The sequence below is a fragment of the Barbus barbus genome (genome assembly GCF_936440315.1).
Source record: "Barbus barbus genome assembly, chromosome: 36".
NCBI classification, from domain to species: domain Eukaryota; kingdom Metazoa; phylum Chordata; class Actinopteri; order Cypriniformes; family Cyprinidae; genus Barbus; species Barbus barbus.
In genome coordinates, this window is record NC_136714.1 from 22077086 (window position 1) to 22092426 (window position 15341).

General features: G+C 35.4%; 1 protein-coding gene across 14 annotated transcripts in view; it reads left to right on the plus strand.

The window, feature by feature from the left end:
* Positions 1–15341, plus strand: part of LOC306855926 (CUGBP Elav-like family member 4) — a gene marked incomplete at both ends in the record, with an annotated part of 86477 nt that overhangs the window by 18811 nt on the left and 52325 nt on the right. For all 14 annotated transcript variants that reach the window (XM_079394889.1, XM_079394891.1, XM_079394890.1 and 11 more), the window contains one exon: positions 6252–6334. In XM_079394889.1, the coding sequence (XP_079251015.1) occupies positions 6252–6334 (83 nt within the window). The remainder of the gene's footprint in view (positions 1–6251; positions 6335–15341) is intronic.

Genomic DNA, 15341 nt, shown 5'->3' on the forward strand with positions numbered 1-15341 from the left:
GCTGTATTGAAATTCCTTTTTTCTTTTTTTTTTGGATCCTGAATTAATTTACCCCAAACCACTTAATATACAGGCTCAATTTAGATTTGTTATTGATTTTTATACTTTAAAATAAAGAAGAAAAACAATTCTACTCTACATTTCAAACGATTTTTTTTCATGTTTTTGAAGAATGTTCTCTTGTGCTCAAAGACTGCATTTATTTAATACAAAATACAATAAAAACAGTAATATTGTGAAATACTTATTTTCTATACTTCATTTAATCCTAAATCTAAGTTGTTCCTGTTATGGGAACGCTGAATTTTCAGCATCAGTACTCCAGTCTTCAGTGTACAATCATCCTTCAGAAATCATTTTAATATGCTGATTTGCTGCTCAAGAAACATTTCTTATTATTATCAGTGTTGAAAGCAGTTGTGATGCTTTGATGAATAGAAATGTTCAAAAGAACAACATTTGTTTGAGAGACAAATTGTGCATAGAAAAGTTTTTACTGCCACTTTTGATGATTTTAACTCTTCATTGCATAAAAGTATTAATTTAATCCTTATTGCTGTATGATTGCCCTTTTTTGCACGCATTTACATATTGAATATTGATTAGCCCTTGAAAGAACAGTGTTGTATGTGTTGGTTATCATTCCCTGCGACAAAAAACAAGATGTACTAACTAGTGTCACGGCAGAGTTTATGGCGGCTCTGATGCAGCGTGTCATTACACACAATTTCAGACTAAAACCTACTGTACAGTAAGCTCATCTAAACTATAACACTATTCTTTTGTAACCTTGCAAGCTCTAGTATTTCTTTCATCACAAAGTATGACAGTGTGTCAGGGTCAGCGATCACTATGGTGACTGGGATGTGATGTTGAGAGGCAGTTTGTGCCATTTGGCTGTTTCTCCAATAACAGACAGTTGGGCTTTGTAGGAAAGGCAATTTCATAAACTAACCCTAAATATGCACACTTATGGTCTTTTGTCAAAACTGTGTATACTGGAACACTTGTGAAGAAAGAACATTGTGTTTGGCATTTGTAACCCCAGGAATGGTAGACATTTACATTTATTCATTTAGCTGACGCTTTTATCCAAAGCGACTTACAATTGCTATACATGTCAGAGGTCACACGCCTCTGAAGCAACTAGGGGTTAAGTGTCTTGCTCAGGGACACATTGGTGTCTCACAGTGGATTCGAACCCAGGTCTCTCACACCAAAGGCATGTGTCTTATCCACTGCACCATCACCACCCATAGAAATACATTTTTTTTAAATCGCTGATCTGAAAATACTTTTCAAAGCATTGAGGGCAGTGACAGTAGAGTGAAGACACTTTGGCGACCAGAAGATTTGTATCATGAGCGTTTTAGATTAATTTAATTATTTTGCTATCATTCTTCCTGCTTATTTATTTTGAATCTCAGTATGTATGTGTGTTGCTTAAGGGTGTCTGCAGAAGGACAGATAAGACGCTAGTGTAGGACACTAGTGGATACTGTTCACAGAATCCTGCTGATCTTATCTTCTTTCTACTTCGCTTTCTCCAGCTTTCCTTCATCCTTTCTTCTCCCTTGTGCTGCGAGTTTCACAGCATGCATGTCTTACATCCATAGAGTTCGATTGAGAAGAAGTGGATTGTCCTCTCAGTCATGATTCTCTCGTTTTATCAAATTCAGTATGAAATGTGAATATTTCAGTGCAAATTCATGACTTGGTATGACACTAACTAATCGATACAGTTCTACACTAATGTTTAAACGTTGTTTTTGGGGGAAAAAAATAATACATAAGGCAGTTTTACACTGTCATCAAAGATTTGTTTCAAGTAAATGCTGTTCTTTTTAACTTTCTGTTCATCAAAGAATCCTGGAAAAATATTAAGCAGCACAACTGTTTTCAACATTGATGATAAATGTTTGAGTATCAAATCAGCATATTAGAATGATTTCTGAAGGATCACATGACACTAAAGACTGGAGTAATGATGCTAAAAATTCAGCTTTCAGATCACAGGAATAAATTACATTTTAAAATATTAAAATACTAAACAGTTCTTTTATATTGAAATAATGTTTAACTTTTACTGTATATTTGATTAAATAAATACAGCATTGGTGAGCATAAGGACTAGGCCTACATTAAATGTAGCTTAACTTGCAACAAAGATAAATGCAGTGTATTCTTGGGTTTGTGCATTTTATTGGAAATGCATTCAGTGTTTGCTTTTGTAAGATAAAATTTAGATTCTATGTTTAGTTGCCATTTGAAGTCCAATTTAAAATCTGAATCTAGACGCAAAACTAGCTAAGAACTGATTTTAGTTTCTCAAAGTCATAGTAATTTTTGTTTGTTTGTAGTTTTTTTTATTTTTTCAGAGTGCTTGGAGATGTGCTCTGATGTTCAAATGAAAGCCACACCACTGACAAACCTCGGAGACTCAATTTCGTTCCTCTGTTATTTTCACAAACCTCCAGCTTTTGGTCCGAAACCCCTCCATTAACATCTGACCATTGTATTTAATCTTTTCTGCTCTCTTTGTACTGTATTTTCTTTTCTTTCTTACGTTCTCTCTCTGTCGTCTTTAAAGTGCTGTCGTGATCAGACAGAAAGAAACAATATTGCTTTTAGAGGACAAGCAAATAGAGGCTCCCCGTTATCTTTCCGTTCATCCCGTATACTTGTGCGTTCACCTGTGTGTGTGTGTGTGTGTGTGTGTGTGTGTGCGCTGATGCTTGTCAAGTGGGACAGGGAAGCATGCAGAAGTGTCCCATGAGAGCTCTAGCCTGTTCTATAACATGACAGGCCCTCAGAGGAGCGCGCCAAGCTGTCACACTGAGCTCTCCCCAACGCTAATGAGTCAGAGTTAATTAAAAAACCCAGGCAGGACTGCGGGAGACACACACATCGATGCACACACACATAAGCAAACGTACATCCGCTCACCCAACCTGGCCAGGGTTAAACACACATAGTGGACAGTGGGGAAAAATATTGCTGATTCATGCTCTAGCCTCAGGGGGCCCGTGTGTGTGTGTGTGTGTGTGTGTGTGTGTGGACGTCAGCGTGTGTGTCCCTTGTGTGTGTGTAGCATCCCTGCGGTGCTGAGGCTTTTATGGAGAGGCAGGGAGGAAGCTACACTGCTACTGCTCTCTGCTGTCTTTTTCTTTAGTTTTCTTGCTCCTGAGGTCATGCATTTCTTTTAGTATCCACCAAAATAGTTACAGTAGCAACTACTACTGTCATAGGAAAAAATGTAGAAACTGTGGTTAAAGGAATAGTTTACACAGAAATGAAAATTTACTCATCCTGATGTCATCCAAAATGTTGATGAGTTTTTTTTTTTTTTATCAGAACAGTTTTGGAGAAATTGAGCAATACATCACTTGCTCTCCAATGGATTTTCTGCAGTGAATGCAGTGAACCTGATAAAAACATCACAATAATCATATGGACTCATCCATATGACTTTTTTATGTTTGTAAAAAAAAGAAAAATCCATTATTATTGTTTTAACAAAAAATCCATAATCCACTTCATCCAGTGAAAAATTCCAAGCCCTGTTGTCCTCTTACATCAAAATTTACAAATATATTTGATTAGACCTGTTTGATTCATTTGAACTGTTTTGGTTTTTATATGTAAAAAGTGCTTTATCTTGCATATTTCTCTCCTGATTTATGCGAGAGAACTTTTTCACTGAAGAAAGCAATATTATGAATAGGGGACTCATATTTTAGTTGAAAGCAACAGTTTAAAGTTAAAAATTTCTTGATGGATTTGTTTCTTACAAACATGCAGCTTTTCGCTTCACAAGATGTTGGAGTCGTGTGGATTATTGTGTTTTTATCAGCTATTTGGACTCTCATTCTGACGGCACCCATTCACTGCATGCAGAGGATCCATTGTTAGCAAGTTATGTAATGATAAATTTCTCTAAATCTTTTCAGATGAAGAAACAAACTCATCTACTTGTTGGATGGCCTTAGAGAGAGTAAAAAAATTTAGCAAATTCATTTTTCTGGGTGAATTATTACTTTAACATGGCTGATTTTTGTAAAAGTTGGATTTCTGTCATCACCCAAATGGTTTTTTATTCTTTTTTTTCGGTTATTAAAAAGAAAAGATTAGCATCTTGCTGCAACAAGGGTTTGTTTGAAAATAAATGAATGTTTTAATTTTCCATTTTAGTTGGCAATCAGCTATTTCATCTTATCGTCGTTTGTGACACTATTAGCATGCAGGCAGAAATGTCAGCGCCAGATTATCATGTTTACTCAGCATATTAATATATTAGCATTTTTTTTAATATTAATGCAGGATTAGCATAAACATTAGCATCCATTAACATGCTTTTGCATATTCAAATTTGCTTACTTCATGTACAAATGCGACGCTAATCGTTTCAGCTTTTATTCAGTGGTTATTCCACTCATTTCCCATCCCAAAGGAATTTTTGATTAAGTTGACGCTGAAAAGATTCATGGTTGTTTATAGCAAACTACTTTAGCGGTTCCTTTTAGCCGGGTGAGATTAGCATCATATGAGATCTAGTGCTTGTTGGTAGAGCTGTTCGTTAAAACAAAGGCACATCGATGTACGTTAGGGCAGATGTTCTGTGGAGGGACAGGAAGATTGTCGTCTTGTCACACTGAACCTAAAGACAGAGGCGTGAGCCGCAACAGGCCATGAAAGCTGAGAAAAAGATCTTATCACATCAGGCATGCTTGGATGAAATTTCTTGCTATCTCATTCTTTCTTCTTTCAGATCTCTTCCGTAACTTTTGTTGTTGTTGTTTTTGGCTTATCCCTTTACCACACAGCACATTTCATTCATTTTTATCTGCTAGCATTTCTCTGTTTTTAAGTTTGTGCAAAATCTTGCATACTGTTTATTTAAGTGGCGCCATATCAGTATTGGCATATCAGTATTAGTACCAAATTTTGGCCATATGAGGAACTGTCTCTTGTCCTTTTGGGCCAATTGTCTCTAAATCTCACATTTGTTGGTTTATACATGTTGTAGGTCTTTATTGAACTGTATTGAACGTTGTTGCTGCTCATTTAAATGTTATCTAGCTGCCTAACATTTTGTTGAAATTTCACGAATGACTTGTTATTGTTCCAGAAGCATCATTCATCATCAATCATGTGACTGATGTTTTACACTGCATTGCTTTCAAGCAAAAGAATATTTGTGAATTTGATGTCATGGCATTTTCTTGCTGTTATTGTAAATTTATAAATGTTATTTATTTATTAACTCTAGTGAAATTGTTAAATGATATACATTTAATACAATATTACATTAATATATATATATATATATATATACTGTCAAATGATTGATTGCGATTAATCACATCCAAAATAAAAGTTTGTTTACATAATATATGTTTGTGTACTGTGTATATTTATTATGTATATATAAATACACGGATTAAGAAAAATATGTTATGTTTATATATATTAAATATATTTATATATGTTTTAAATTATATGAATATAAATATACATGTAAATACATGTATTTTATATATATATATATATATATATATATATATTCTTTTCTTTAAACATGTATGATAAAAAAAGTGTTGTTTTCGCTGTATGATAATATATTTAATACATATCTATTTGCACATAATATTCAGATTTTTTTTTCAAGTTGTGATTTAAAACCAAGCAGTTTTTTTGTTATATTTATTAAATTTTGTTTATTTTGTTTACATTAAATTTTGCAAGCCTGATTGTACTTAAAATTCTGGAGAGTGTTAGTATGAATGCTATTTTTGACAAAAATAATGATCAGCATTTTTTTTATTGGCCAAAAATTCCTAAACAGAGCATCCTTATTTTCTGTCAAATTAATGAGAAAGTATACAAAAACATACTCTGTTAAATGTTGATACCAGCACGGCCTTGTAGCCAGAAAATTAAAAGAAGCAGCATATTTTCTTCCACAAACACACACACACACACTTGTATTTGCGCTCACTCTCTGTCTTTCTCTTGGGAGCGTGAGTGTGTATGGCTGTGGGCATGTGCTCTCAGAACCTCTTCATCTCTCTTCTGTCTTTTATGTCTCGGTGTCTGCTACACAAATGTAATAACATTGTTTTTCTTTCTTGGGTTGGTGAAAACAATATGAAGGTAGAGAGCCCAGCTCTGCTCAAACGGACACCTGCTTGTGTCTCAACCTCTCTGACCTGTCTTTAATTTATCTCTGTCTCTGTTATTTCCTCTCTCAGGCTGTGCCTTCCTCACATACTGTGCAAGAGAATCGGCGCTAAAAGCTCAGACCGCGCTTCACGAGCAGAAGACGTTACCTGGGGTAGGTCATCACGGTCAAACTGGCACATAAACACATGCAAAAAACAAAATACATGCACACTGGTACAAATGGGTAGTTGACATATAATACTATTGGGAAGTTGGCAATGTGGCATGATGAAATCTATATAAAAATCATTATAGCATTTTGGTGGTGTTGTTTTTTTTTTATTATACATGTACTATGCAAATAATTTTTAAATATATATATATATATATATTACTTTTATTCGGCAATAATGAATAAAATTAGCAGTAAAGACATTTTAAAATGCTACAAATTATTTCTATAATAATAATAATAATGTGCCATTGTTTGCACAAAAAAATATTAAGCAGAACATCTATTTTCAACATTCATAATAGTAAATAAAATATTTCCGGAGTGCCATATCATCATATTAAAATAATTTCTGAAGCATCATGTGACACTGAAGACTAGCGTAATGATGCTGAAAATTCAGATTTGCCATCATAAAAATAAATTACATTTTAAGATGTACTACAATAGAAAATGTAAGTATAGCAATAATATTTCACAATATACTGTTTTTACTGTATTTTTGATCATAAAAAAGTTTGTGTGTGTATATATTTATATTTAGATACATACAGTAAATTAAAAAATAAAATAAAATAGTGCATGCAGTATGTGTCAACTACCCAAATTTACATTTAATGCATTTCAAATTTTAAGCACATTGTATGTAGTATTTATTTTTTTGCCAAAAAGTTAGCTCTCAAAAAGCACTAACTCTTCTCGTTCACGTGCTTCTCGTACTCTTCCTTCCTTTTCCTTTCCATCTCTCTCTCGCTCTCTTTCTCTCTGGAAGAGCCTTGTACCCAATGGCAAGAACTACACAGCACCACAGAGCTGTCCTATTTATAGTGTCTTTTATTGTCTCTAAGCATGTGTGTGTGTGTGTGTGTGTGTGTGTGTGTGTGTGTGTTTGCGAGCATGCCTCCTCTTTGGGTTAGTACAAACTTGCTGCCCCGTTCTAACATTGTTTGGTTGTAGTGTGTGTGTGCGTGTGTGTTTTGAAGTTGCTCGGTTAGCTCTTGCTCAGCTCAGTTTGGTGTGTTCTGTTTTAATGACGCCTCCAGGGAGAATGACAGTTGCCGTGGCGAACGGAATGCCTTTGATGCGAGTGATTATGACATCATAGATGTTGAATACAGGGGGAGTCACTTTGCTGGAGTTCCTTTCTTTTAGTGCAGAGAATATTCACTTGGAAAAAACACTCACACAGCCATACACGTTTTGCTCTTTTTTCTTTTCTTTTTTTCTCACATGAACATGTAAGTCATCATGTTAGATGTTGAATGTAATAAGAAAAACCCTTGATCGTCTTATTATAAGCACATCTATTCTCAAGAAATGCAAACGCAGCAGCTGCAAATGAATTCAATCGAATGCTCTACCTATCACAAATGTTTCATAAGAATACTAATTACCCAGAGGAACGTTTTATAGCTCGGGTTGCTCATTCAGAGCTCAGGAGACTTAATAGAGCTCTTGGTTGGTTTCATTTTAGTCTTTGTCTCGGATATTTCTCCTATAATTTCTTAAGAGAATTATATTTTTAAAAAGGAGGAATTAGAGCTGTAAAATGAATATTGATACTATATCTGAGATAATTTGGGTTTGGAAGAATTTGATGAGAAATGTTGGAGAAATCTTACAATTACTGGAGATTATTGGGGTCTTTTTTTTAAATCCGGTATAATTTTGGAATCAGAGGTTGTAGTTATATTACAGTTTTATTAGTAATTAGATTTTTTTTTTTTTTTTTTTTTTTTTTACTTTTTTAGTCATTTTGTGTTTATTTTTTTATTTTATTTCTTTTTTTTTTTTTTACTTTTTTTAAACATGTCTATATATTTTTATTTCAGGTTAATTTTAGAAAATGGGAATAGTTGCCATGGCTGCTAGTTTATTGAATTTTTCATTTCAGTTAACATCCTTTTATTTAATTTTAATTAGCAAAAGACCCTGAAACAATCTGAGATATTTTATTTGATATTTACAGTATAACCAGAAATCGTTTGTTTTCAAATTATCTAATATTTTTCTAAGAGGAAACATCTGTTGTTTAATTTTTCATGCGTACAGTATGAGCCATCATGGCCACTTCAAAGATAAACACATTTTTATTGAAAATAGTAAAGGCTTAAGTAAACAAAGAAAGAGACAGAGAGAGAGAGAAAGCAGAATAAATAAATCTGAAGAAATGAAGAAAAGTCATTGAAACGTTTTATGTGTTTTATCTGCAGGAGAATCTTGAGCCATCCCACCATTTCTTTTCCTTTCTTTCTCTTTGTCCCCCCTCTCAGCCTTTATGCAGTAATCTCTCTCATTTTTCCACTTCACTTGACAGCTTGATGGTTTTTAGGAAAGTGGTTTTTATGTTAGAAAGTTCTGTCAAGTGCAAGAAGCCTCCCAAGCTCCAGTCGGGAAGAGATAGAACAAGCCAGAGAGAGTGGGCTGCACTTGGACCTTCAAAATCACAGCTCAATAGCAGAGTCGCTCCAAATGAGTGGTGAAAAACACATTTGCGCCTGTTAGCTTAAAGCCCGACTCTCTGTGATGCTTTCTTTTGTTTGGTATGGGATCACCTCACTGACTAAAATCACATGAACATTTATATTGTGCTTATCGAGCATTTCTGCCATATTTGACATCACAATATTGCAGCTATAAAGTAATTCAGTACAGAATATAGTGTTTATAAGTGTAATTTGGTTTAAGGTGTATTACCTACTGGTATGATACCTTATATTTTTTGCTGGGTTATTACATATAGGTATATAATCATTTTTCACATTTTCCAGGCTATATTCTTATACTTTTATACCTTGTATAATGGTAGTCAAGGTTCCTCATACCAAAAATCATCTTAATTTAGCTTTATATGATTTCCATACTTATTTCTTTCCTTTTCTGACCTTTACTATTAAACCGGCGGGTTTGGTACTGTGCCTTTAAGACTTGCTTATGAATTACCTGTCATGACTGACTGTCCCAGCATGTAGGTTTAGTTTCTTTCAATAAGTTGCTGGTAACTAAATATCCATTTCTAAATAAATGAGGTGATCATATGTTAATGTGATCATGATTGTCAAATTGTAAATATGACGATTTCAGAATAACTTTTTGCACATAGTACATCAAAACTGAAACTAAAGTATGAAATACATAGAAAAGAGCAAAGGAATTCCTTTTATTTTAAGATATGACTCCTTTGATTTACATTTTTGTCCCTTTTTGACTGTTACTGCTGTATTTGTTGTTAAACATGGAATGTTAAAAAAAAGTTTTTGAAACATCTCACCAATGCTCACCAATGCTGCATTTATTGATATCATATGATCAAAAATACAGTAGAACAGGAATATTGTGAAATAATATTGCAATTTAAAATAACAATTTTATCATTCTAATATGATGAGTTAGTGTTCGTGTTCGTGTGTGTGTGTGTGTGTGTGTGTGTGTGTGACCCAAACATTTGACCAGTATTGTAACAGTATTGTACAAATGTGTCAGAGTCTTTAGCCAGGCAAATCTGTATTAATTAATATAACATAAAAATGTTTAAAAAGCCTTATGAATTTCACTATAGTTTAAAAGATGACACAGTTATTATACTATGTTTCATACATACAGAAGGACTTTTTTTTGTTTTTGTGGGGGACGATGGCAGTGACAAAATGTCTTCTGGCCTCTCTCGTACTACAGTATGATGCCTCAGAAACACACTATTGATTCTGGCACTGGGCCTCATCAGTGGGAGGGTGTGTGTACACACCCACGACTGCTCTCTCGCTCACGTTTAAATACACACACACGCACGAGTACAAACGGAACAGCTATTACTCACTGCAACGCACACAAATGCAGAATGTTCACAAATATGCATTCATGCAGATGAATATTCATGTAGAAATATTTCCCGGAGACTCAGGCTGTAATGCTCATTGTGGCATAGCCGTACACGGATACACACGATGGCTGTGTTCAAAATTAAATACTATTATTTGATGTATCCGTATGTATGTATGCAATTATTTATTTATTTATTTATTTACATTATTATTATTACTACTACTCCTATTACTGCTATTATTACATCAACTTATAACCTGGTTAAACAAGAGATATTTGACTTTGTGTTTGTACTGGTCAGAGTAGGTGTGTGTGTGTGTGTGTGTGTGTGTAGGGGGGGTTATTGCCCTGATTGTTTAGGAAGGAATGATACGTATAATAATAAAACTATTTTATTAACTAATAAAAAAAAAACATTTATTCTGAGAATTATTGTAATTACTGTTAAAAATCTAATTGATAAATTATTACAAAAATAGAACACCAATTTTCTTTCATTTGTATTGTAAGAATTGTCATTACAGTTAAAAACTCCAATAAATAGCTAATTAAAAAAAATTGAGAAATTATTGTAATAAGTTAAAACCCCCAATAAAGTATTCACAAAATAAAATACTCTTTTTTCTCTCATTTTTATTGTGATAATTATTTTAATTACAATTAAAAGCTCCAATACAGTATTCCCCCAAAAAATACAAGTATACTGTATGTACTGCATAGTATTTAAAAGTAGTACTCAAATCAGTATGAACATTTCTAACAGCTATATTGTTGTCGCTTTAACTCATTACGTGCCTGTTTAATTCAGCGAGCTCCATCCAGTTATCGTCTCATAAATAAATTATTTATTTATTAGTTATTTTGCATTTCTAATCCCATTTTGTATAAGAAATGCCTTAACTTTTGACAGCACGATCAAATAATGAAGTTCAAAAGTGATCTCAGTTCATATTGGTCTTGTTCATTTATCAGAATAGAGTGTCAAGTTGATCGCATTGCATTATGGGATAAAGTATAGTGCACTGTGCGCTCTGGTTGCACGTTCTGGCAAATGTTGCATCATTTGGGTCCTCACGCCTACAGAAAACTGGCACAGTATACGCTGTATACACACACGGCATGCTACTTTCTTTCAGAAATAGTATTCAATTCTGAACATATCCAAAGATAAACCTACCTCAGCTCCCACGTACACGCACATATATCTAGAAAAAAATGCACACACCTACTCACAAATATGTATTTAAAAACATGCATTCATACTCTCAAACACATACTGTCCATTGATCCCTAATGGTACAGTCTGTAGATAAGCAAGCACAACATGGATCAATGGATCATTTTGTAACTCATAAAGGTACACACACACACACACACACACCTACACCAGCTCTGATCTCTGATATGAGCCTGAGCCGTGCCTCCCGGAGCAGAGATGAAATGGGAATAGAGTAGGGATGGAAGGGATGATTGAAACACATGAAGGGAGAAAAGAAAGAAGGACAGAAGAGGAAGCGCCCGCTGTGGCTCTTGTGGCTCTTTGCTCTGATTTCTGTTCATTTCTTACTCTCTCTTTCTCTCTCTCTGGCGATTGTGTGAGATATGCTACAGACCCAGAAATCCATACCATTGACCAACCGCGCGACCTACTTTTGTGGCAGTTCTTTCAATAAGTCTGCCGACTGGTCAATATAGACCTGTTCCCCGAGAGAGGCACAGGAAAAAGGAAGTGTGAAGACCTTTGAATGTGTTGTGTTTTTTAAACTGATATGCAGGGCCTCTCCATTTTACTGTATACTAGACCCAATCCCCTCACACCTTCTCCAAGCAATCTCTCCTACACTTTTACCAGCACTCACACACATCATCAACACATCTCTCCTCACAGGCACCTTCCCCACGGCATTGAAGCAGGCTCAAACTCAAACCACTGCTCAAAAAACCTACATTAAACACTTCTCTTATTGAAAACTACAGACCGGTCTCTCTCCTTCCATTCATAGTGAAAACACTCGAACGAGTTGTCTTCAACCAGGTGTCATTGTTTCTTTCACAGAACAACAAACTGGATGCCAAACAGTCAGGTTTCAGGTGTGGCCATTCAACTGAGCCTACACTACTCTCAGTCACTGAAGCCCTGAGAATTGCAAAAGCCGATTCCAAATCTTCAGTCCTCATTCTGCTGGATCTATCTGCTGCTTTTGACACTGTCAATCATCAGATCCTCCTGTCCACCCTGTCATCACTGGGCATCATTGGGATTCCACTTCGCTGGTTTGAATCGTATCTCGCTGATAGGTCTTTCAGGGTGGCCTGGGGAGGGGAGGTTCTTACATGTAATCTTAGGAATGATATTTAAAAGTTATTTTCACTTGAATGTCACATGTACTAGACACTTTCTCTTTACTGTCCAATCCAACTCATTTATTTAAAATTCTGTATTTAATTTTAAATATTTTATATAAAATATGTTAGATATATTTTATATTTTGATGGACTGATTTAGAATTAAATTAATGCTTTAAGCAAAAATGTTATCCAAAAAAATTAAGACAAAATATATTTTTTTTTGATATTTATCAAAGAATCTTGAAAAAATGTATTACAGTTTCCACAAAAAAAAACAAGCATTATAAAACAACTTTTTTCAACTTTGATAATAACAATAAATGTTTCTTGAACAGCAAATCAGCTTATAGTATTTTTTGCAGCCTTGATGGACATTAGAGACCTTTTTAAGAAAAAAGGTGTGTATATAAAAACATGTGTGTATATTTATTTATATTTACAAAGTCTGTTTCAAAGATTTAAATACAAAGGCACGTAAGATCATAAGAAATATAATTTGAGCATTATAAGTTGAGCACGTCACAATTCTAATTATCTTTACGGTCTTTATATTCTTTATGCAAAATATACTTTCTCATTTTTTTATATACATTTTTTTTATTTTGCTGTGAAATGTCTCCTGAGTGCATTTTCATGCGATTCACCTCATCTGTCTCCGAATCTGCAATTGACCTCCTCCTTGCAAGAGAAACTTGCAAGTTCACTGTCCTTACATAATCACTCACAACTCCCAGTGATTAAACCTGAGAATCCGTCACTGAGAGAGAGACGTTTTGACAGATACTCGTCTGTCGTCGTGAAAAATAGATGCTCTTCTTCTCAACTTGTAGAGCTCGCTGTCTCCACTGTGGGGGCCCGCTGTACTGATTACACCATTATGTAATACGGAAGAGACGCTCTATATCGAGACTTCAGTGTGAAAAATGCTTGTGACAGCACAGTGGCCCAGGAAAGAGGGGGGAAAAAAACTAATTTCCTTTGCACCCAATGTCGTGTTGACTTGGTCTAAACACTGTGTGGGCGCCCGGAGCGGATGAGACAATAGGTGCGTTGACATATCCACTCATAATAGCAGCGTGGAGCAGACAGCAGTTGCATGTGGTGATTTGTTGCTGGTTAATACGACTGTGCTGTGGTCTGAGCCATATGCCGGCAGAATAATAAACTTTGCAGCGAAGGGCATTTGTCCGTTGTGATTGGTTTTATTGAAGGACGCATTTTCACAAATCTTATTCGAGACCCGGTGGCGCAACAGTTTGGTAGCCGGGGCAAGCGGACACAACAACAACAGCGACGCGGGAATAAAAGTTCAATTGCAGGCCACGACTGGGCTGCCTTTTAATTATTGATGGCCACTTCGGCTCTGCATTGGGCAGTAATTGCATTACAAGTCACTTCTCAATAGCAATCTGTGAAAGTTGTGGTGATGTGTGCTGGTAGCCGATCGATAGGCACTGTCCAAGGTGCTGGATTCAGACACACTTTCACTCTGTCTTTATGTCTCTCTCTCTCTCTCTCTCTCTCTCTCTCTCTCTCTCTCTCTCTCTCTCTCTCTCTCTCTCTCTCTGGTGCATGCTAGGAGTGGGGTGACGTGTGAGAGACACGTGTGGGAGCGTGAAGTTCTAAAAAAACTTTGCTATAAAACTGGTTCTTTTTTATCTTTTTTTGTTCTCTTTTTTAAGATTTATTTAATTTCATTTCGTTTTCTTTTTTTTTCTTTTTTTTTTGACATTGTTTTTTTTCACGCAGCTTTTTAGTGAGGTACGATGGCATCTACCCCTGTGGGGGAAGAGCCATCTATCTAGCTTAGGAATGGTTTCAGGTGCATTCCGGCAGGCAGTACGATTGAAGAGGTGCTGATAGCAACAGGAGAACAGGTAGGCCACGAAAACATTGTTTCTGCGTCTCACATGAATAAAGGAGTTGTGTTTTTCCTAAAAAAATGAGCAATTGGTTAATCGATTAATTGAAAGCGGGGTTTGGGTGAAAGAAAGTTTTCTGCCCATTACACCGCTACATGCCCCAGCTACATTGGTGACAATTTCCAATATGCCTCTGTTTGTTAAAGATGATGCAATCGTACGAGAATTAACACGGTTTGTAAAGATGGCAAGTGCTGTGAAAACGATTCCCTTGGGTTATAAATCTGCCGAACTTAAACATGCATTGTCTTTCAGATGGCAAGTTTTCATGTTTTTGTCATCTCCAACTAAAACGATGGATGTTTCTTTTCGAGTGACGTGTGGAGAGAGCTCTTACATGGTTTATGCGAGTACTGATAATTTTCGCTGTTTTGAGTGCGGTGATATCGGTCACAAAATATTTTCCTGCCCTCATAAACAACGAGCAGAGGAAGTTGCAGGGACTTCAGGTTTGTCAAATAAGAATAGTGAGACAAATGTAGTGGAAAGGCCACTAAGCATTGAAGAGGCTCGAAGAGAGGAAGGACAATCAAAAGATGATTATGGTGATCGAGTTGAGGTAAATGTTAATGCTTCTGATAATATTGAGAACAGGAATGAAGAATGTACGTCTAATGGCTGTGTTGCTACTGCTGCTGTGAATCACAAAGATAGCTGATAAAGGTTTAAACGATGAAATAGATAAAGAGTCAGATGATGAGAGTATCAGAGATGATGATTCATGCTTTGATGTAGATATTGGTAAGTCTGGTGAATTTTATTCTGTGGAACAGATACATAATTTTCTGGATGAAACTAAAGGGAAGTCTGTCGAGATTGAGGAGGTTTTTCAGCTGTATCTTTAAAAGAGATTA